This window comes from Cyprinus carpio, chromosome B15, assembly GCF_018340385.1.
Source record: "Cyprinus carpio isolate SPL01 chromosome B15, ASM1834038v1, whole genome shotgun sequence".
Taxonomy (NCBI): domain Eukaryota; kingdom Metazoa; phylum Chordata; class Actinopteri; order Cypriniformes; family Cyprinidae; genus Cyprinus; species Cyprinus carpio.
In genome coordinates, this window is record NC_056611.1 from 9327845 (window position 1) to 9352740 (window position 24896).

The following is a 24896-nucleotide window of genomic DNA, read 5'->3' on the forward strand; positions in this document are numbered from 1 at the left end:
GGTTAGAATTTATATTAATATACAAGAAATTTGTACAGTGTATTAGGTGCCTAATTAAGTTTTTCACATTTGTAATCACTTTCTTACTCTCACTGGATCATTTTAATGGTGCTGTGGTGGGACGCATGAATTTTTACAAATGTTTCTTGTAGTCTATAAATTCATATCAGTTCCTGAAAGCTGCATACATAATAATCATTTTCGATGGAGTGTATCATGTCATATTGGAGGACTGTTCAACACTCCACTGGTGTTTAATGACAACCTAATTGTTTCATACCAATATATGAAATTATTTTTCAAATTTGTAAATATACAGTTGAGCAGGGTGGACAAAAATAGAGGATCTAATGGAACGTTGGGTCACCGTTCATGTTGTGTGTCCATAATTGTGTGTACCTTTATATATTTATATACATGGGTATGCCAAATTCATACATTTATATGCATATGCTAATATAATTCTTTATCTTTTTGTAGATGTTCCTAGTATATTCAGTGGGGATCAAATTGCGATGCTGGACCCTCATCAGGTGTTGTTTGGAGTCCATGAGTCTGGCCAGTGCTGGAATTTGAAGTCCGATATAAAGGAAATAACCGAGCTCAATGATCAATTTGCCCCTTACTTTGGCCTGCTCGGTAGCTCAGAGAAAACCATTAAAGATGGCAACTTTCCAGGAACACTCTTTCGTTTTCCACTCCGAATGAAACCCTCACAATTAAGTAACAACATTTACAATAAAGAAAAGGTTCTGGAGCTCTTTGAGTCATTCAAAGTTGACGCAGACACTGTGTTGCTCTTTCTAAAGAGCGTGCAGAAGGTCTCTCTGCATGTGCGGGAATCTGACGGAACTGAGCGGATGCTTTTCCAGGTCACAGCAAGCGACAGTGAAGAAGATAAGATGGAGCGACCCAACTCTCTGAAGACCCTGGGACAGGCTATAGATAGCTACAGTAATGGGGTACTGAGCAGTTCGGTGACCTGTGCCACCTACCAACTCTCCATTGAAGTGCGGGATGAAACTGCCAAAGAGACTCAGAAGACCACCTGGTTGGTGTGTAATGGCGTAGGAGGGCGAGGCATGTGCGGTGAACTGGATTCTCTTGCTGATGATCTGAAGTTCATCCCAACCATTGGTATTGCCTTGCCGCTTACACTTATTGATGAGGACAAGGGGGCAACTTGTAGTTTCTCAGGACGTGCTTTCTGTTTCCTCCCACTGCCCCTCGGAGAAGAAAGCATGACAGGATTGCCAGTCCATGTCAGTGGTTTCTTTGGCTTGACGGACAACCGCAGGAGCATCAAATGGCGGGAAGTGGACCAGTGGAGGGACCCGGCGGCTCTTTGGAACGAGCTTCTCATAGTCACAGTCATCCCAAGGGCTTACTTCACACTCATCGTGGAGACCATCAGGAGAATCCAAACTAAGAAGGACCAAGATTTTCCCCTTTCCCCAAAAGGCATTTATGGAGCCTGGCCTGATCCAAACAGGATCCGAGCTCGCTGGAAACCCATTCTTGAGCCCCTTTTCAATGACTTGCTTCAACAGCCGGTCATCTACTCGCTCAATGGGAGCTGGGTTCAAATGGATGAAACCATATTCTCAGACTTGGACTCCAGCATGGACACCACAGAAACTGTCATCAAATACCTCCAGAGCTCAGGGATGATGCTGGCTCAGGTGCCAGAATACATTGATGCAGTACTGACAATGTTTGTCACCAAACCAGGGAGCCTGAGGAGAGTGACCCCTTCTTTTGTGCGCCAGACTCTGAGGAAATGTCGCCACAGAGGGTCCTCTAATGAGAAGCTTCTCCTGCTAGAGTTTATCCTTAGCGATTCCTGCTACAATGACCTCATTGGACTGGAACTTCTGCCTTTGCAGGATGAGACATTTGCTGTGTTCTCCTCTTCTGTGAACGACAAAGATGCTATGTACATCGCCTCTGAGGAGTTTCCAAGGTATGGGGATACATCTGTATTTGCGTTCTTGGTATTAAGGTCATTCATAGTTTTAATTCACTGCTATCTAAATATATCATATCAAAACAGCGTTAAGCAAAATTTGTAATTTAAGAACTGACTCCCTGTCAGTTCTTGAGTTTGAATTGAATTTAGCTAACTGAGTGACCACATGCCACAGGATGGAGAATGTGAATTTCTAGAATTCAGACAAAACAGTACTCCAATAATGAATTTTCGCTTATTTTTTTCTTCAGGATCTGTTTGTCAAATTTGTTATATACTATACTATTTCACCACATTCAGATTTATATTAAAGCTTTACTGTACATTCTTGAAATGCATTTATGATTCATTTCTAAATAATGCTTATCCCTGACCAAAACTAAGTATATAGGCTTATATATTTTTATGTTCTAAGTATATACATTTTTTTAAGTCTCTTTATCCAGGACTGGAGGGAAGATTTGTCTTGGAAAGCATTGCCCCACATGTCATGACGAGCCTGAAAGAAGCAGCCAAAAGCAGAGGTAGACACCTGCAGCTCATAATGCCACTCACATGCTCTCACTCAGGACATATAGAGCATCTGCTCTCAGTTCTGTCCCTCAGTGGTGAAACTTAACCTTATTCATGCATAGTTTGCTGCAGGGAGTAACATTTCTGAGCTTCATGCTTGCTATTGCGGCTGTCAGATTATTGAGTTATGCTTTTTCATGCTTAACTTGGTATATGCCGAATAAGATGAAGTGCCTTTTATAAAATAAGCAGAACCTATAAACTCTTGTCATCAGGCATCCATCTTAGCTTGACTCAGCTGACAGTTTCCTTTACACTATTCCCAATTGACTAAATACAATATTTTAAAGAAAGGATTACTAATCTTTTTCTTACATTTTTTTTTGTTTTGCTTGTGCCACAGTTGGCCATAGGACATGTTTATAATAATAATAATAATAATGTTTTATTTATAAAACTGACAAGGACATTAAAATGTCTTTCTTTCTCTTTTTCGATGACATTACAAAATTAGGGGCACTCTGTATATGTAGTTATTATTACACAAACATTGTTGTGTATAAATTTTAAAGGTAGTGGAATGCGATATCACGGTTTTAGATCGTGACATTTAAAATGTCACCATGATCTGCTGTAGAAGAGAGTTTATTTTATCGTCTGTGTCATTAATGTAAATAAAACAACAAAATACAAGGAGAAAATCATTCACTTCTCTTGAAGTTCAGTAGCTTTGATAAAAATTAGTGTTCATTTAATTCATACAGGGAAGTTTATGTAGTGTTTAATTTTTACATTGAATTTTCTTTTGTTGCGTTGTGAGGCTAAATTTTTAACCATTTGATGCACAAGCTATGAAAAACCCTTCTATTACACAATATGGGTCTAAAATGAGCCGTATTCATTTCCTATGTTATTTCATACTCCGCTGGGCCTTTTTTTGTTTTATCTTTTGAAATCAGTTTATTTCAGCTTTTAATATTCCCTGGTCTATAAATTCCATGATCCATGAATATTCAAAATATCTTTTTACAGTGACCAAAAATTAATATTATTTCCCCTAGGTTTTGTGTTACTAAAAAAATGACCCATGCAAGCATGATAAATCAAAAGACATTTTGTTAAAATAATTATTTTAGCAGTTATTTAGACCAACACATTTAACACTTGAAATTTGTTTATTTGCCCCTTTGTCACACATAACATACACATATCACTGATAACGATAACACTAAAAATGTAACTGTCTGTAGAGCAACTGTAGTGAATTGTAGTTAATGTGACCGAAAAGATAAAAATAAAAGTAACAAAATAAAATCACGTGAGTACAGCACCATTTCAGATTGCCATCTCAGTGTTTACATGCCTCACAAATGACAACTACAGGTTTGTGCTCCTTGCACACAGGCCTGACATTGAACAACAATGGGCAGATTCTGCACCTCTTCCTCTTCGATTGACCCTTCTGTCTGATGTATACCTGTGGCCGGGTGGTGGCTGTGTTTTGAGTTTTAGCCCACATCTTCCCCATCTTTCATATGTGGCATGACAAACTCTTTGACCAGCTCCTTGATGAATAGCTGTCATGCATTGGTCACACCTGACCCGTGTAATCAGGGTGTTCCTTAGTGAAGTTGGTGTACACCAGGGGTGTCCTGGATAGCTACAGTCCTGCAGAGTTTTGCTTCAACCTTGATAAAAACTCACCTGCCTGTCGCTTTCTAGTAACCCTAAGACCTTGATTAGCATGTTCAGGTGTGTTTGATTAGGTTTGGATGCAAACCATTTTACTCAATCTATTGGAGTTGATCATGTATATACTGATTATATATTGTCGCTGTCAGACAGAAACCTTGTATGTCCAAAACCATTACTTTTCAAGAACACTGACAGACATATAGGGTGACCAATTGTATTGATTTATGACAAAAAATGAAAATGTGGAGATACAAGGTTTCCACCTAACAGCAATGATATATACTTGTATATAATAACGTATTATTTTGACTTTGATTTTGTTGAACTAGCTACCATTAGCTAGCTAAAATAGAATGTCAACAGCAAGCTAATAGTATTAGACATGATTTCAGGGTATATTATATATTATTATTATAATATTATATTATAATATTATATCCAGTTATCTTTCACAATATATCAGATATTTTCTGTGGTAATAAATGATAAAATAAGACTAAATGTGTCAATTATACAAAAGCAGCCACGTTGAGTTGTGAAATGTGGGAAAGGTGAATAGTTTTCTGCAGTAAATGTTTTTCTACTTGCAAAAAATTTTAAATATCAAAGGTTTCTATTTGGGTCATTTTGACCCATGTATGTACAAACCCGATTCCAAAAAAGTTGGGACACTGTACAAATTGTGAGTAAAAAAGGAATGGAATAATTTACAAATCTCATAAACTTATATTTTATTCACAATAGAATATAGATAACATATCAAATGTTGAAAGTGAGACATTTTGAAATGTCATGCCAAATATTGGCTAATTTTGGATTTCATGAGAGATACACATTCCAAAAAAGTTGGGACAGGTAGCAATAAGAGGCCGGAAAAAATTTAAATGTACACATAAGGAACAGCTGGAGGACCAATTTGCAACTTATTAGGTCAATTGGCAACATGATTGGGTATAAAAAGAGCCTCTCAGAGTGGCAGTGTCTCTCAGAAGTCAAGATGGGCAGAGGATGACCAATTCCCCCAATGCTGCGGTGAAAAATAGTGGAGCAATATCAAAAAGGAGTTTCTCAGAGAAAAATTGCAAAGAGTTTGAAGTTATCATCATCTACAGTGCATAATATCATCCAAAGATTCAGAGAATGTGGAACAATCTCTGTGCGTAAGGGTCAAGGCCGGAAAAACCATACTGGATGCCTGTGATCTTCGGGCCCTTAGACGGCACTGCATCACATACAGGAATGCTACTGTAATGGAAATCACAACATGGGCTCAGGAATACTTCCAGAAAACATTGTCGAACACAATCCACCGTGCCATTCGCCGTTGCCGGCTAAAACTCTATAGGTCAAAAAAAAGAAGCCATATCTAAACATGATCCAGAAGCGCAGGCGTTTTCTCTGGGCCAAGGCTCATTTAAAATGGACTGTGGCAAAGTGTAAAACTGTTCTGTGGTCAGACGAATCAAAATTTGAAGTTCTTTTTGGAAAACTGGGACGCCATGTCATCCGGACTAAAGAGGACAAGGACAACATATGCTCCCATCCAGACGTCATCTCTTTCAGGGAAGACCTTGCATTTTCCAACATGACAATGCCAGACCACATACTGCATCAATTACAACATCATGGCTGCGTAGAAGAAGGATCCAGGTACTGAAATGGCCAGCCTGCAGTCCAGATCTTTCACCTATAGAAAACATTTGGCGCATCATAATGAGGAAGATGCGACAAAGAAGACCTAAGACCACTGATCTACAGGTCCTTCTCAAAAAATTAGCATATTGTGATAAAAGTTCATTATTTTCCATAATGTAATGATAAAATTAAACTTTCATATATTTTAGATTCATTGCACACCAACTAAAATATTTCAGGTCTTTTATTGTTTTAATACTGATGATTTTGGCATACAGCTCATGAAAACCCAAAATTCCTATCTCAAAATTTAGCATATCATGAAAAGGTTCGCTAAACGAGCTATTAACCTAATCATCTGAATCAACTAATTAACTCTAAACACCTGCAAAAGATTCCTGAGGCTTTTAAAAACTCCCAGCCTGGTTCATTACTCAAAACCGCAATCATGGGTAAGACTGCCGACCTGACTGCTGTCCAGAAGGCCATCATTGACACCCTCAAGCGAGAGGGTAAGACACAGAAAGAAATTTCTGAACGAATAGGCTGTTCCCAGAGTGCTATATCAAGGCACCTCAGTGGGAAGTCTGTGGGAAGGAAAAAGTGTGGCAAAAAACGCTGCACAACGAGAAGAGGTGACCGGACCCTGAGGAAGATTGTGGAGAAGGACCGATTCCAGACCTTGGGGGACCTGCGGAAGCAGTGGACTGAGTCTGGAGTAGAAACATCCAGAGCCACCGTGCACAGGCGTGTGCTTTTGAACCAGAAACAGCGGCAGAAGCGCCTGACCTGGGCTACAGAGAAGCAGCACTGGACTGTTGCTCAGTGGTCCCAAATACTTTTTTCGGATGAAAGCAAATTTTGCATGTCATTCGGAAATCAAGGTGCCAGAGTCTGGAGGAAGACTGGGGAGAAGGAAATGCCAAAATGCCTGAAGTCCAGTGTCAAGTACCCACAGTCAGTGATGGTCTGGGGTGCCATGTCAGCTGCTGGTGTTGGTCCACTGTGTTTTATCAAGGGCAGGGTCAATGCAGCTAGCAATCAGGAGATTTTGGAGCACTTCATGCTTCCATCTGCTGAAAAGCTTTATGGAGATGAAGATTTCGTTTTTCAGCACGACCTGGCACCTGCTCACAGTGCCAAAACCACTGGTAAATGGTTTACTGACCATGGTATTACTGTGCTCAATTGGCCTGCCAACTCTCCTGACCTGAACCCCATAGAGAATCTGTGGGATATTGTGAAGAGAAAGTTGAGAGACGCAAGACCCAACACTCTGGATGAGCTTAAGGCCGCTATCGAAGCATCCTGGGCCTCCATAACACCTCAGCAGTGCCACAGGCTGATTGCCTCCATGCCACGCCGCATTGAAGCAGTCATTTCTGCAAAAGGATTCCCGACCAAGTATTGAGTGCATAACTGAACATAATTATTTGAAGGTAGACTTTTTTTGTATTAAAAACACTTTTCTTTTATTGGTCGGATGAAATATGCTAATTTTTTGAGATAGGAATTTTGGGTTTTCATGAGCTGTATGCCAAAATCATCAGTATTAAAACAATAAAAGACCTGAAATATTTCAGTTGGTGTGCAATGAATCTAAAATATATGAAAGTTTAATTTTTATCATTACATTATGGAAAATAATGAACTTTTATCACAATATGCAAATTTTTTGAGAAGGACCTGTATAATATAGAACTGGATTGCTCATGACGTCATTAAAGTGAAGCCGCCGCGCCACCATATTGGTAATCCCTAGTGTGCGTAAACATTCTATTGAATTAATAGGAAATTGTATGATTTTAATGCGAAAACATCACCTAACATGTCAGCGTTTATAAATCTGAAGTATTTCTGTACATTATTACAATGCAAACACCCTAGGCATGTAAACAGTTATTTTTTTAAATGTCGGGAATTTCCCCTACTTATTAAAAAGATATGTTCATTACAGTAGCGAACATCTTAAACATGATAAACATCAGACGGACACGACCTCAACATATATAACAAACGACAAAGGGCTCATTCTGAAATCTGAATTTATTCAGAGAAATAACTGACTATATACAGTACGGATTTAAAGACCTAAAGCTTTATTTCCAAGATAGTAAGTTAAACTTTTCATTTCATTATAAAGCAACATTAACAACATAATTATATTATTCATTGTAATATATTCAAATCCATTTCTGATACAAATACGTTCATGTTTAATAATTCCTGAATAAATATGTTCATAAAGAAATAAGCTATATTTTGTGTTGGATCGTTACCTGTGTCTCAGTGTGCAGCAGACACACGCACCTAAACGGTTTAAATATATGCTTATACTGCCCCAAAAGACCGTAAACACTGCAGATAACACCTGAAGTAAACACTAATTTACATACACATAACATAAAAACTAGTCCCGTTTGATTTGCTTCAAATCGGGTGATTTTTAGGTCAGCAGTTTGAATGTGACTCAATGGTGCTCTCTGTCGGTAGGGATTAGTAAGATTGCGGATCGAACACCTCCGGTGGCTTTACTGCCTGCTGGCAGTTTAGAACGCGATGAGCGATCCAGTCATATATATAGATCAGTGCCTAAGACAGTTGAGCAACTAGAAGCCTGTATTAGACAAGAATGGGACAACATTCCTATTCCTAAACTTGAGCAACTTGTCTCATCAGTCCCCAGACGTCTGCAGACTGTTATAAAAAGAAGAGGGGATGCCACACAGTGGTAAACATGGCCTTGTCCCAACTTTTTTGAGATGTGTTGATGCCATGAAATTTAAAATCAACTTATTTTGCCCTTAAAATGATACATTTTCTCAGTTTAAACATTTGATATGCAATCAATGTTGTATTCTGAATAAAATAATGAAATTTGAAACTTCCACATCATTGCATTCTGTTTTTATTCACAATTTGTACAGTGTCCCAACTTTTTTGGGATCGGGTTTGTACAATTGATTTAGAAATACAAAAATTGTGTTTTTTATAAAGTAAAAAAAGGACAAATAAACATAATGATTTGTGAAAATCAAAAACGAGATATTTAAAGAATACTTGGAATAATAAATGAGAAAATGCATTTCTTTTAAAGGTTCAGCGAAGAATTACTCAGGCATGATTGAAATGACATAGAAAATGAATACGTGTCATTTCAGACCCATGTGTGTAAAACTGATGTAGAAATACTGGACTGTGGGTCATTTTAGACCCATGTTGTGCATTAGAAGGGTAGTGACACAAAAATGATTTTTATTCAGAAAGTAAGAAATAAAAAATAAAAATAAGGATTTGTGATGGTCAAAAAAAAAAATTATTGAGGAATTCATGGAATTCTGAACGATGAAATAAATTTCTTGCAAAGATATAGAAAAAATAAACTCGGGTCATGTTGTGCATCAAAGGGTTAAAGTAAGGGAAATTAGTTTGGCTTTACTTCTCAGCGACTTGCGAAATATTCTTAAAAAATCTTAAGATGCCATGAAGAAACTATTTACAGTAGACTAGTAGTATCGGCAAAATGCATCGCAATTTATGCTCCCATGGAATATCTCATTATTTGCTTCATAATTTTTATTAAATAATTTATTTTAACCTAAAAAGAATTTTTTCACCTTTATCCTGATTTCTGCATTTAATTTCCAGTTCAACAATACCTTTGGGGTTGTTCAGGTAAGTGCACAATGTGTTGTCTACTGCCTGTATAGCTGGTGTCGCTACAGCTTTCCTGGATCACACTACTTATACACTAACATCTGTGTATTTTAACTCATTAACCATATACCGCTGTATCAAAACAAAACATACTAATGCATTTATTAATGTGAAATGCTTGTAATAGATTTTAATGTGTTGATGTTCCACTATCCATAACTTCAAACCTTGGAAAGTTATAGACCAATTCCTTTATTGTATATAATATATACTTAAGATATATACTAAAATAAAACTTAAGTGCACCATTTTAATCAGTCAAGTGGTAAACTGATGTTTATTGCAAGAAATAATGTGACACAAGAAACACATATAAACATGCATGCCAACAGCAAGGATTTTCCATTCCTTGAAGCCATTTTTCCATATATTCTGTGCATATTTGTGCAACCTGAACAGCTGAAAATGGGAATGAATAAAACTTCTAATTAGAATATTTTTAAATATTTCTAGCATGTGAGCCATTTTAACAGGTTTCTCTGTTTTGTGCATTGATTGATTGTAAATGTTTTCAAATGCTAAAAATTATTATTCTTAATTTTCTCATAATCTGTGATCTTTACCCATGAATGTGTATTTTTAGTGTTTCAAGCTATAAGTGTCTTATGGAATATACAGTTGCAGGAAAAAAAATGTGAACCTCTGGATTTATGTGCATAAATTTTCATTGAACAGTAGACAAACAGCCACATTTAAGCAGACAGTGTTGGTCTATTTATGTGACTTCAGGTCAAAGTTTATGACCAGATCTAGGTAAATCCAAGGGCTCACAGATAAATTTTCCTACATGCATACATTCTTGTATTTCTTCCATAACAGCTTACATCATGTTTTGTGTTTGTTTGTGCTTTCAGGGAGGCCTTGCACTCAGGTTCAAGTGCTAACCCCAGAAAGATCGGCACGCCTAATTAAAGAAGTCCTTACCACAACATGGCCTTCTAGAAATTTTGCAGTTCAGTGGTACCCTGGTGATCAAGAGAAGCAGCATCCCTCGGCATCTTGGCTCAAAATGATTTGGAAGCATCTCTACATTAACTTTCCAGATGATCTCAGTGTCTTTGAAGATTTGCCTTTAATTCCAAATGTGCCACTGACTGACACCCTAGATTCTCTAGAGCTACTACGCCTAAAAACTCCATCACCCATTGTTCTTGTAAATGAAGAAGAGGGTCCTCCGTCAGATGACTTGCTTGAAGTTATGAAGAAACTTGGTTGTGTTATCTTGAAGCAACTTGATCCCTGCTTGCACCATCCACTCCTGAAAAATTACCTTCACCAGTCATCACCAAGCACCCTACTGCAAATTATGGACAGATCTTCATCCCAGAGATTAGCAAGCCAAGTTTCATCTTTCTCTGTCAAACAGAAGGTTGCCCTCAGAAGCTTTTTAGCTGGTCTTACTGATGTTACAGAAAAAGAAAAACGCATAATTCAAGAGCTTCCCATCTTTGACAGAGTTGGGCAGAATTCAAAGACAGACCCTTCACTTTTCACATTATTGAAAGGAGCCAGAGCATTACATCATACTGCCAAGCATCCATTAGATGTGAAAATGTCCATAAATGTAGTTGACTGCAGTGATGAGGCAACCATCCGTCTAATAAAGCTGTTGAACATTGAACAGGTGAAAAGCACTGAATGTCTAAAGGTGATAATTCAGGACATTGAGAAAGGATTCTACACCAAAGAAGAAGTCACAAAAATCATGCTCTGGGCTCTTACTCATTTGTCTTTTCTGAAGAATGAAAACAAGGCAGTAATTAGTTGGATTTCTTCACTGAAGTTTATTTATACCACTTCAGAAAATCCTCATTCACCAACAGACTTTTTTGATCCAGAGTTAGAGATTTTGCAGAACCTTTTCTTCATGGAAGAAAAGACAAGGTTTCCCCCAGATGACTATACATCATCTCCTGATGTCCTTCATTCACTGAGACAACTGGGGCTGAAAAATGAGGTTCAACTCGGTGAAAAGGATGTGCTCCAGGTTGCCAGAAAAATTGAGGAGTTGCAAGGAAATAGCAAACCAGATTGGAATCCCATTTTAATGAAAGCAAAAACACTTCTTACTATCCTTAACAAACAGACAAAGTTGGTGAAGTCCTCTGAGGTTCAGACAAACCTACAAAAATTAAAATGGGTACCCGTTTGCAAAGACAGACCATTGAATTACCCAAAGTCACTTGCTTGGAGAGGTGATTCCTGCAATATTTCCTCTCTTTCTGAAATGTGTGATATTTCTCATGCTGTACTTGTTGGCTCTTCGGTTGCCCTGGTGGAACGTACCTCTGCTGGCATGAAAAACGCCCTGAAGTGTTCATTAGAGCCTCAGGTTGATCAAGTGCTCCAGCATTTGAAAGCTGTAAATGACTGGCACAGATCTCAAGCATTTACCACTGAGGACTGGTATCAGTTTCAGCAAATCTTGTTTGAGATATATGAATTCATGCAAGCTCATTTGGAGGATGCAAGGGAAGCCGTGAAGTCTCTGCCCTTTGATTGGGTTTGGACAGGGAAAACCTTTGCTTCCCCTGGACGCACAGTTTTAAAGCCCATACCAGATTTGGACCTCCAGCCTTACTTGTACTCATTACCAAAGACCATTGCAAAATTCAACAAGCTTTTTAAATTCTGTGGCTCTATTGAAGAAGTTGTTCCCAGTCATGTGTTTGAAGTTGTTGAAACAATCAGGCAAAGGAGTGAACAGGAGATGACAAAAGAAGAAAGCAAACGCAATGTCCTACTCCTAATAAATATTTTACGGTGGCTATACAGCAGTCAAATATCAGTAGATGCTACCATGCACGTCCCCATTCTTTACCACAAAGATCCAAGCAAACTGGTTATGAAACCTATCCACGAATGCACTTACTGTGACATCAAAGTAGAGGATCTGAATGACTTACTAGATGATGTTTCAGAGCCCATCATCCTTGTCCATGATGACATTCCAATGAAAACTGCTGAGTGGTTGAGAGTTCCATGTTTGAGCACAAGATTGATAAACCCAGAAAACCTTGGGTTCGAACAGTCAGGTCAAAGGGAGCCTCTAACTGTGAGAATAAAGAACATTCTAGAGGAGTATCCTTCAGTTGCGGATATCTTCAAAGAGCTTTTGCAGAATGCTGACGACGCAAATGCTACTGAGTGTAGTTTTCTGATTGACATGCGAAAGAATCTTGAAATCAGAGAGAATCTGCTTGACCCTGGCATGATTATTTGTCATGGCCCAGCTTTGTGGTCCTTCAATAATTCTGTTTTCTCTGATACAGACTTCCTTAATATTACCAGGCTGGGTGGATCCATGAAAAGATGTGAAGCTGACAAAGTGGGCAAATTTGGCCTAGGGTTCAACTCTGTTTATCATGTGACTGACATGCCCATTATCATGAGTAGAGAATTCATGATCATGTTTGATCCCAACATCAATCACATTGGCAAACACATCAGAGACAAGTCAAATCCAGGCATCAAAATTAACTGGAGCAAACAGCAGAAACGCCTACGGAAGTTTCCCAATCAGTTCAAACCTTTCATCAATGTATTTAACTGTCAGCTTCCTCTGTCACTGGAGTCCCCTTACAAGTATGATGGGACCCTCTTCAGACTTCCTTTTAGAACTGAGCAAGAGGCATCTGTAAGTGAAATCAGCAGTATTTACTACAATACCACTGATATCTACTCTCTTGTGGATGAATTTAGCATCTGTGGTCACCGGCTCATTCTCTTCACACAACATGTTGGAACAATGGTCTTGAAGTATTTGAAATGTGAAGAATCAAACCCTGCTGCTGCACAGGATGTGGTCACAATAAACAAGAGTGTGTGGTCCTCCAAAGCAGCTTATGGTCCCTTAAGTATTCTGAAATCTGCTGCCAAAGTCATGAAAAAAGTCGCAGCCACCAACAGAGTGCCAGCTGAGGTCCCTAAGTCTGGTTGCATCATTAGAATTGTAGTGGAGGAGTTTCACAATGTCTTCAGACGCATTGTTGATCTTCATTCCCCACTGTTCAGAGGTTCTGAAGAAGATCCATCATCCTACTTTGAGATGGCTGCTAAAGGCACACAAACTAAAAGACTTACAGATGACATGCCACAGAAGGGAGTGGAAAATACAAACTGGCTTATCTGCTCATGCATGGATGTAACAGAAGCTCTGAAGTTCTCCTTGAGTGATAGCGGAAAACGCCTCGGTCTGGTACCATGCGGAGGCGTAGCTGTGCTGCTCTCTGAAGAAGACAATAGAAAATGGACTGTAAAGACAAGTGCCACACCAATTGGGGAAGTTTTCTGCTATTTACCCCTTCGAATCAAAACTGGCTTACCTGTGCACATTAATGGTTGCTTTGCTGTCACATCAAATCGCAAAGAGATATGGAAGACAGACACAAAAGGACAATGGAACTCCATTTTCATGAGACATGTGATTGTCCAAGCATACTTGGCTGCACTTAACATGCTGAGGTCAATGGCAGAAAGTGGGGAATTATTGGACTACAGCTATTATGCAGCCTGGCCTGACCCTGGAGTTGTCCATGATGATTTCAGTCTGATTTGTCAAGGGGTTTATCAAGAAATAGCTAAAGGTGTTGATGATGAACGTGCAAAAGTCTTTTCCGATGGAAAATCCTGGGTGTCAATCAAGAATGTCCGTTTTTTGGATGACTCGTTGCTTTGCAGACCAGACATTGGGTCTGCTGCCTTCAAGATATTCTTGAAATACCTCAGAAAGTGTGGATCCCAAGACCTTTGTGCTGTTGAGCTGCCAGACTGGGTCAAGGAAGGCTTCGATGATGCTGGCTGTAAAGGAAAACTGATGGAGAACACCCTGACAGAGACACAGTTTTTCTCAGATGTGTTCTTCCCTCATATCCAAGACATTTTTAAGGATCTACGTGACCCTCTGATGTATTATGTACTCAATGAAAAACTTGAGGATTTTGCATCCATACTGAGGGAAACCCCATGTATTCCATGTTCAGGGCCATCACAGAAGCTTGTGTTGCCATCTCGACTCATACATCCTGAGGGCAGAGTAGCCAAACTGTACAACAGTGAAGATGGAAGGTTCCCTGAAGGAAGTTTGAGAGACTATGTCAATCCAGTATGCTTGGTGAAGTTAGTGCAGCTGGGTATGGTCAAGGATGACCTATCTTGGGAAGACTTAATTGAACGGGCTGAGTCTGTATTGGCTCTAAATGAAAATGACCACACACTTGCGTGCCACAGGAGCAGTATAATCCTCAGTCTCATTGATGAAAAACTAAAAATGAGAGATCCAGCAGCAAATCAGTATCTTGCCAAATTACAAAATATCAAATTCCTACCATTCTTGACAAAACCAGCTGGATTTTCACTTCCATGGCATGGAAACAATTTCCCCCAATCTACTATGTTCTCGGCAAAAGAGCTTTTTACAACAGACCATCAGGACACTGTGTGTTTAATGAAGCCCATTCTCAATGAAAATTCCCCTTCCTTTAAAGGATGTGGTCCTATCTCACTGGCTGTGAAAGACTTTCTTGGATTGATAAAAAAGCCAACGGTTTCATTAGTCATCAGCCAACTGAAAGAGCTCTCAAAATCCTTTGATGGTGTAACTCTGTATCAAGAGAACATAACCAATGCTTGCTACAAATATCTCCATGAGGAACTGCTGCAGTCCAGTGCTGCGCAAGAGGAAATCATGGAGGAGCTAAAAACATTCTCTTCAATTCTAGTGGAAAACACATACGTGGAACCATCAAAAGTAGCATTTCACTTAAACTTTGATGCTGCTCCATTCCTTTACCAGCTTCCCAACAAGTACAGAAATAGTTGTCGTGAACTTTTTGAAAATGTGGGAGTTCAACCTAGCTTCACTGTTGAAACATTTGCAGCAGTTTTACAGCTGATAAAAACTGAATGTGGAAGTAAACCTCTTACTGAAGAAAACTTTCAGCTGTCTCGTAGAATAATTAGTGAGGGAATATGGAGCTTGATCCGAGACAAAAATCAAGAATTCTGCCAAAGCAACTATGGGGAGATGCTTCTTCCTGACAGCAATTTCACACTACAGCCATCAAAATCACTTTGCTATAATGACTGTCCTTGGATTAAAGTCAGGGACACAACCGTTAAATACTGCCATGGTGATATTCCAAGAGAGGTGGCAGTAAAATTGGGAACAGTTCCAAAACGTCATAAAGCCTTAGAAAGATATGCTTCCAACGTTTGCTTCACTACCCTTGGAAGTGAGTTTGGGCAGAAGGAGAAGCTCACCAGCAGAATAAAAAGTATCCTCAATGCTTATCCATCAGAAAAAGAGATGTTGAAAGAGCTCCTGCAGAATGCAGATGATGCAAAAGCCACAGAAATATACTTTGTCTTTGATCCCAGGACCCACCCAACTGACAGAATCTTTGATGACAAATGGGTTCCCATGCAAGGCCCATCACTCTGTGTGTACAACAATCAGCCTTTTACAGAGGATGATATAAGGGGGATACAGAATCTCGGAAGGGGCACCAAAGAGGCAAACCCCGGAAAAACTGGCCAATATGGCATTGGGTTTAACTCAGTGTATCACATTACTGACTGCCCATCTTTTATTTCAAATAATGACATTCTCTGCATCTTTGATCCGCATGCCAGTTTTGCACCTGGAGCAACATCTGTTAGTCCAGGAAGAATGTTTAGAGATTTGGATTCAGACTTCAGATCACAGTTTTCTGATGTACTCAACTTATACCTAGGAAATCACTTCAAGCTGGAACGCAGCACAATGTTCAGATTTCCCATTCGAAATGCAGAAATGGCCAAAATCTCAGAGATCAGCTCAGCACCTGCTTCAGACAGAATGGTTCAAAATTTCCTTGATAAAATACGAATGGATGGTGCAGAACTTCTCATGTTTTTGAATCACATGGAGAAAATTTCTATTTGTGAAATTGAGAATGGAACTGGGGATTTAAAAACTCTATATTCAGTGACCGCAAGAATCACAGATGGTGATCGACTAAAACGGAAGCAGTTTCATGCCTCAGTTCTGGACAGTGTCTCCAAGAAAAAACAGCTGGCTCAAATTCCAGTACAACAGATTACCTACACAATGGACATAGAAGACACAGATGGTAATTCTACTACCTGGCTGATATGTAACAGATCTGGGTTTTCTGACATAGAGAAGGTCTCTAAGAGTGTCATTTCGGCTCACAAAAATGAGGACATAACACTCTTTCCACGTGGTGGTGTTGCTGCATGCACCAGCCACAACTACAAAAAACCACATAGAGCCTTCTGTTTTCTCCCTCTTTCTCTGGAGACTGGCCTGCCTTTCCATGTGAATGGCCATTTTGCTTTAGACTCAGCCAGAAGAAATCTGTGGAGGGATGACAATGGAGTTGGTGTCAGGAGTGACTGGAACATCAATCTAATGAAAATGCTAATTGCTCCTGCATGTGTAGAACTGCTAATTCAACTGAAACGTCGGCTTTTTCCAGGCCCTGACCCCACCATGACGATATTTCAAGGAACTCCAATCCATGTTGTCAGGGATATTTTGAGAATTTTTTTGTCTATCTTTCCTGTAAACAGACTGGACATTCAACCAGATTGGTATTGTTTGGTAAAGGAAATCTACCTTTGCATTCATGAAGATTTGAAAAGACTACTCCCTGTTTTTAGAGCACCCCACATTGATAACAGTGACATACACTCTGCAATATACATCTCCTGGGTGAACACATCCACCTCAAGCAAAGGCCGGGCTTTCTTTGACAACTTACTTCAGGATGAGATTCAACATCTTAAAAACACAGAGTATAACATTACCACAAGAAAATCTGTGGCAGAAAATGTTTTTAGAATGAAGTCCATGCTCCTAGATGTTGGCTTCAACCTAATCTACAGCTGTGATGAGACAGCCAGTCTGTATTTCTGCCTGAAAGATGCTGGGATTCCAGTCAACTATGTGACTCCTGAGGATGTTCGCAACTTTCTTCTGACATTCTCATCTCCAGACGCATCCTGCCAAGTTGGAAAGCTACCATGTCGACTGCAGCAGTCCAATTTCAAGCTCTTCCATGGTCTGAAACTACTTGTCGACTACTGCTTCAAAGATGTGGAGGAAAATGATATTAATATAGAGGGACTGCCACTTCTGTTGACAATGGACAACATTCTGCAAGTGTTTGATGCTAGACATCCAAAGTTTCTGACCACTCATCATGAGCTTGTTCCATCAAGGAAAGAGCTTTTCATGCACACACTATACATAAGGTACAGTAACATCCTTCTAAAAGCAGGTGTGGCAAAGACCTTTGACATAAGCAGTTTTGGAGATCTCCTGGGATCTGTACTTCCCAGAGAGTGCAGAACAAGAAACTCAGTAAAATGGAAGGAGAACTTTCCTACTGAATCTTGGCTTAAGAGTGCATGGCACTTTATCAGTGAACAACTTGCAACCAAGGATGACCAGACAGAGATCAAGCCTAAATTTGAGACCATTCTGGATATATTGAAAGATTGGGCACTACTTCCAGGAATCAAATTTATGGTGTCAGGAAACAAATTGGTTGTGCCAGAGCATGACGTTTTGTTACCCCTGAGCTTGATCTTTGCTGCAATCTTTCCAAATGGACAAAATGACAAAGTCTTTCACACCCTCATGAAGGGAGGATGCTTTCAATTGGCTGTGAATAAAACATGTGCCAAAGAGAGTCCCATCTTGCCTCTATTGGCTCAGCACACAGCAAATATAGACAATCCTTCCAGCATACTTCGGGCACTTGAGTACATGATCCAGATATCAGCTTTCAAAACAGCAAGTTTGACGGACAAAGACTTTGAAGCACTGTTGTTGTACTTCAACTGCAATTTGGCTAATCTGACCCAGGATGATGTACAATGTCTTAAACTGTTGCCATGTTACAAAGCTGTCAGTGGCCGGTACATCTGCATTTCAAACTTTGGAGCATGCTATGTTCTAACAAAAAGCATTCCTTCTGCCGACATTGAAAAGTGGGCACACAATACATCCTCAGCCTTTCTCGCTGACAGTCCACAGCTGAAAGAACTCTACAGCTTTCTTGGGGTCACACCAATTGATGATCTTGAGGTCTACCTGAATCATTTAATTCCAAAATTTGACATTTTATCATATGATGCCAAAATCCAACATGTCATCTATCTGAAGGAGAGGGTATTGGCAATGGAGGAGCCAAACAGCATCAAGGATCAGCTCTTTGAAAAACTAGAAGGTCTGTCTTTCATTCATGACACCACCAATAGACTGAAACCTGCCAAAGCCTTCTTCGATCAAACAGTTAAAGTGTTTGAAGTAATGCTTCCACAAAAAGCCTTCATTCCCAAAGATTTCTTCAAAAAAATCGAGCAGGTCTCAAAGCCAAAAAGTGGGACATCCTATTTAACCTCATGGATAACATTCCTACGCAATATTGGGTTAAAATCTGTTGTGTCACAACAGCAAGTTCTACAGTTTGCAAAGGAGATCAGCATCAAAGCTCATACAGAGAACTGGTCCAATGAAAAAGTTCAGACAATTGTTGATGTTCTCCTAAATCACATTTTCAATGAGAGAACAGATTTGTTTGATGGGGCATTCCTCAAAGAACTCTCTATGATACCATTCCTATGTCCAGAGCGTGCACCAGCTGAACTTGTTCGCCTCCACGCTCAGTACCAAGAAATGAATGGCACCATCCCTTTAATTCGCTTCAGTGGGTCTCAAGTAAATCCAAAATTCAAACAAACTGATATCATGCAGTTGTTGTGGACATCTTGTCCTATTTTACCTGAGAGAGCCACCCCAACAATAAAAGACCAGGAAGGAAACACACTTGCCGGGCAAGAGCAACTTGATCTTATTTTGAACCTGTTAAATGTCAATGTGGACCCACCATTGGAAAAGGTGATTAGCAATTGCAAAAACATATGTAGCATTACTAACTTGGATGATGACACAGTGAAAACACGAAACAAGGTCTTGAGGAGCATTTATGAATTTCTGAATGCAGAAAAACATGAATTCCGCTGTCAGTTACGAGGAGTAGCCTTCGTCATGGTTGAAGAGGGTTGGAAACTCCTTAAACCAGAGGAGGTTGTCATTAATTTGGACAATGAATCTGACTTCAAACCCTACTTGTACAAACTTCCCCTTGAGCTGGGTACATTTCACCAGCTGTTCAAACTGTTGGGAACTGAGGACATTGTTTCAACAAAACAATATGTTGAAGTTTTGTGTCGAATTTATAGAATTTCAGAAGGCAAGCAGCTTGACCCAAATGAAATGAGAACAGTTAAAAGAACTGTCTCTGGGCTATTCAAAAATCTCCAGAATGACCCAGTACAGGTCCGTAAAGACCTTGAGAATCTCAGAGATTTGACATTTTACCTTCCAAGTCATGATGGACGATTGGCCAAATCAAACACATTGGTCTTTGACGATGCACCACACTACAAGAGCCGAATTCAGGGTAATGTTGGTGTTCAGATGCTAGTTGACATGAGCCAGTGTTACCTAGGCAAAGACCATGCCTTTCACACAAAGCTGATCATGTTGCTTCCCCAGAAACTGAGGCCCAGGCTTCTGAGTAGTATCTTGGAGGAACAACTAGATGAAGACTCTCCAAAAATGTGCCAATTTGGTGCCCTTTGCTCCCTGCAGGGACGGCTTCAATTGCTCCTGTCATCAGAGCAGTTTATCACTGGATTAATTCGGATCATGAAACACGAGAATGAGAATGCATACATGGTGAATGAGGAGAAAGCAATACGGTTATGCAAAGCACTGTGTGAGGGCTTAAAAGTGTCTTGCTTTGAGAAACTACAGACAACATTGCGAGTGAAAGGCTGCAGTCCAATTCCCCATAGCCGTAGTGAAACTCTTGCCTTTCTTAAAAGGTATGGAACTGCCGTTATCCATCTCTACATTCAGCACTCTGACAGCAAAGACATTAATTTTCTTCTTGCTTTAGCAATGACCCTTAAGTCAGCAACAGACAACCTGATTTCTGACACTTCCTATCTTATTGCTATGCTGGGTTGCAATGACATCTACAGAATTACTGAGAAGCTAGACAACCTGGTGTCAAGTATGACACAACTGAGCCCTCAAAAGCTAGAGCTTCCACTTCCTGGTACACCCATTCCTGCAGAGATTCATCATTTACTGCTCATGGACCCTATGAATGTCTTTTACCCTGGAGAATATGTTGGCTACTTGGTAGATTCAGAGGGAGGTGATATGTTAGGCACTTACCAGCCAACTTACACATATGCTATCATTGTTCAAGAAGTAGAACGAGAGGAAGTTGAAAGTCCAAGTGTCCTAGGCAAGTGCTTTCAAATTGACATTGGGTACAGTGAGTACAAAATTTGTGTTTCTCTTGATCTGTATAAATTTTCCAGACAGGATGATAGCAACCATATTCGAGAAGGCACAACTCCAACAAGCCCCTCAGAGGGTCGTTCTCCTTCTGCCAGAATGGTCCCTCCAATATTTCCTGGAAAGGAAAATCACAGGGCTCCTCCAACAAATGCATCCCCCAAAAAGATCAAACTCAATGCATTACCAGAGATTCTAAAAGAAGTTACGTCGGTCATAGAACAAGCTTGGAAACTTTCTGAAACCGAACGCAAGAAAATTATTCGCCGCTTATACTTGAAGTGGCAACCCGGAAAAAATTCAGAGAATCTTGATATCGCTACCGAAGTCTTTAAGCACCTACAAAATGAGATCAGCAGGATGGAGAAGCAAACACAGGCAGAGCAGGCCACTGATAGAGGATCAAGACCTTTCTCGGCATCTTCCACTCGATTCCAGTCAGAGAAATTCTCATTTCAGCGATTTTACACATCGTGGAACCAAGAAGCAACAAGCCATAAATCGGAAAAGCAGCAGTTCCGAGAACAATTTACTAGCTATGCAGGCACATCGCATTCAAAGCGCTCTTTTGTACCACCCTCGTTTAAGTCCGTTGGGAACCCTGTGGAGGCACGGCGTTGGCTAAGGCAAGCAAGAGCCAATTTTTCCGCTGCAAGAAATGACCTTCATAAAAATGCCAATGAATGGGTATGTTTCAAATGCTACCTGGCAACAAAGCTTGCATTAATCGCAGCAGATTATGCAGTGAGAGGAAAATCAGACAAAGATGTGAAGCCCACAGCACTCGCACAAAAGGTAGAGGAGTACAACACCCAGCTAACAGGGTTGGCCAAGGATGTACACATCCTCGAGGGTTATGGTGTGGACAGCCTGAGAACTCGCTACCCTGACCTTTTACCCTTCCCCCAGATTCCTAACGACAGATATACTTCAGAAGTAGCAATGAGAGTAATGGAATGCACAGCTCGCATAATCATCAAACTTGAGACCTTTTGTCCAGCAAAAATCTGAATGTCAGCATTAGACAATGCAAAACACTAACAATTGAATTAACAAAGTGGTGGTTGTGCAAATATAGACCAGTAAATATTTTTAAAAGACTCATTACAGGTAAAATTATGTATCTCAATGGCATTTATTTTAACCTCTGATGCTGTGACACATGCTTATTATTTGCATACATATCTGCTCCATTTCTCTGAAAGGTTGCCTGAGTCTAAAGAAAAAGTGTACGCTATTTAACATGCATCACTGTACATAATGTTAAAAAACATAGCAATACCTTTTATTATTTTAAAATACATTTATTGATTTATTGTTGTTTCCTTTGTACATAATGAATACCATGCTGCGAAACCCAATTTTTAATCTTTTTTAATCTTTTTTAGAAATGCCCATAGTCATTAAGTTGACGGTATTGTGATTTAATAGCATGAGTTTTGCTGCACTTTTATGTAAATAGCACTTGAGTGATTGCAGAAATTTTAATGATTAAATTATGTGCAATCCAGCAATGACAGGCAAATCAGCTCATGGTTCTTAATGGGATCTGTATCAGTCATGTGCCAGTAGCCTCACTCTGAAATCAAAAAGGGCAGGTTATAATGTTTCATACACCGTTTTATCAGCTGGTAAATCCATAAGGTAAATGACCATGCATGTTGGCTTCAACCTAATCTACAGCTGTGATGAGACAGCCAGTCTGTATTTCTGCCTGAAAGATGCTGGGATTCCAGTAAAATATGTGACCTCCTGAGGATGTTCGCAACTTTCTTCTGACATTCTCATATCCAGACGCATCCTGCCAAGTTGGAAAGCTACCATGTCGACTGCAGCAGTCCAATTTCAAGCTCTTCCATGGTCTGAAACTACTTGTCGACTACTGCTTCAAAAGATGTGGAGGAAAATGATATTAATATAGAGGGACTGCCACTTCTGTTGACAATGGACAACATTCTGCAAGTGTTTGATGCTAGACATCCAAAGTTTCTGACCACTCATCATGAGCTTGTTCCATCAAGGAAAGAGCTTTTCATGCACACACTATACATAAGGTACAGTAACATCCTTCTAAAAGCAGGTGTGGCAAAGACCTTTGACATAAGCAGTTTTGGAGATCTCCTGGGATCTGTACTTCCCAGAGAGTGCAGAACAAGAAACTCAGTAAAATGGAAGGAGAACTTTCCTACTGAATCTTGGCTTAAGAGTGCATGGCACTTTATCAGTGAACAACTTGCAACCAAGGATGACCAGACAGAGATCAAGCCTAAATTTGAGACCATTCTGGATATATTGAAAGATTGGGCACTACTTCCAGGAATCAAATTTATGGTGTCAGGAAACAAATTGGTTGTGCCAGAGCATGACGTTTTGTTACCCCTGAGCTTGATCTTTGCTGCAATCTTTCCAAATGGACAAAATGACAAAGTCTTTCACACCCTCATGAAGGGAGGATGCTTTCAATTGGCTGTGAATAAAAACATGTGCCAAAGAGAGTCCCATCTTGCCTCTTTGGCTCAGCACACAGCAAATATAGACAATCCTTCCAGCATACTTCGGGCACTTGAGTACATGATCCAGATATCAGCTTTCAAAACAGCAAGTTTGACGGACAAAGACTTTGAAGCACTGTTGTTGTACTTCAACTGCAATTTGGCTAATCTGACCCAGGATGATGTACAATGTCTTAAACTGTTGCCATGTTACAAAGCCGTCAGTGGCCGGTACATCTGCATTTCAAACTTTGGAGCATGCTATGTTCTAACAAAAAGCATTCCTTCTGCCGACATTGAAAAGTGGGCACACAATACATCCTCAGCCTTTCTCGCTGACAGTCCACAGCTGAAAGAACTCTACAGCTTTCTTGGGGTCACACCAATTGATGATCTTGAGGTCTACCTGAATCATTTAATTCCAAAATTTGACATTTTATCATATGATGCCAAATCCAACATGTCATCTATCTGAAGGAGAGGTTATGGGCAATGGAGGAGCAAACAGATCAAGGATCAGCTCTTTGAAAAACTAGAAGGTCTGTCTTTCATTCATGACGCCACCAATAGACTGAAACCTGCCAAAGCCTTCTTCGATCAAACAGTTAAAGTGTTTGAAGTAATGCTTCCACAAAAAGCCTTCATTCCCAAAGATTTCTTCAAAAAAATCGAGCAGGTCTCAAAGCCAAAAAGTGGGACATCCTATTTAACCTCATGGATAACATTCCTACGCAATATTGGGTTAAAATCTGTTGTGTCACAACAGCAAGTTCTACAGTTTGCAAAGGAGATCAGCATCAAGCTCATACAGAGAACTGGTCCAATGAAAAAGTTCAGACAATTGTTGATGTTCTCCTAAATCACATTTTCAATGAGAGAACAGATTTGTTTGATGGGGCATTCCTCAAAGAACTCTCTATGATACCATTCCTATGTCCAGAGCGTGCACCAGCTGAACTTGTTCGCCTCCACGCTCAGTACCAAGAAATGAATGGCACCATCCCTTTAATTCGCTTCAGTGGGTCTCAAGTAAATCAAAAATTCAAACAAACTGATATCATGCAGTTGTTGTGGACATCTTGTCCTATTTTACCTGAGAGAGCCACCCCAACAAGCATAAAAGACCAGGAAGGAAACACACTTGCCGGGCAAGAGCAACTTGATCTTATTTTGAACCTGTTAAATGTCAATGTGGACCCACCATTGGAAAAGGTGATTAGCAATTGCAAAAACATATGTAGCATTACTAACTTGGATGATGACACAGTGAAAACACGAAACAAGGTCTTGAGGAGCATTTATGAATTTCTGAATGCAGAAAAACATGAATTCCGCTGTCAGTTACGAGGAGTAGCCTTCGTCATGGTTGAAGAGGGTTGGAAACTCCTTAAACCAGAGGAGGTTGTCATTAATTTGGACAATGAATCTGACTTCAAACCCTACTTGTACAAACTTCCCCTTGAGCTGGGTACATTCCAGCTGTTCAAAC

The 24896-nt window shown here is 39.8% G+C and overlaps 1 protein-coding gene across 1 annotated transcript in view; it reads left to right on the forward strand.

The window, feature by feature from the left end:
* LOC109073595 (sacsin-like) overlaps nt 1-24896 on the forward strand; it is a 38789-nt gene that overhangs the window by 10273 nt on the left and 3620 nt on the right. The window contains exons 8-10 of the mRNA XM_042739138.1: nt 481-1963; nt 2402-2493; nt 10384-19880. Coding sequence (XP_042595072.1) covers nt 481-1963; nt 2402-2493; nt 10384-19880 — 11072 coding nt within the window. The remainder of the gene's footprint in view (nt 1-480; nt 1964-2401; nt 2494-10383; nt 19881-24896) is intronic.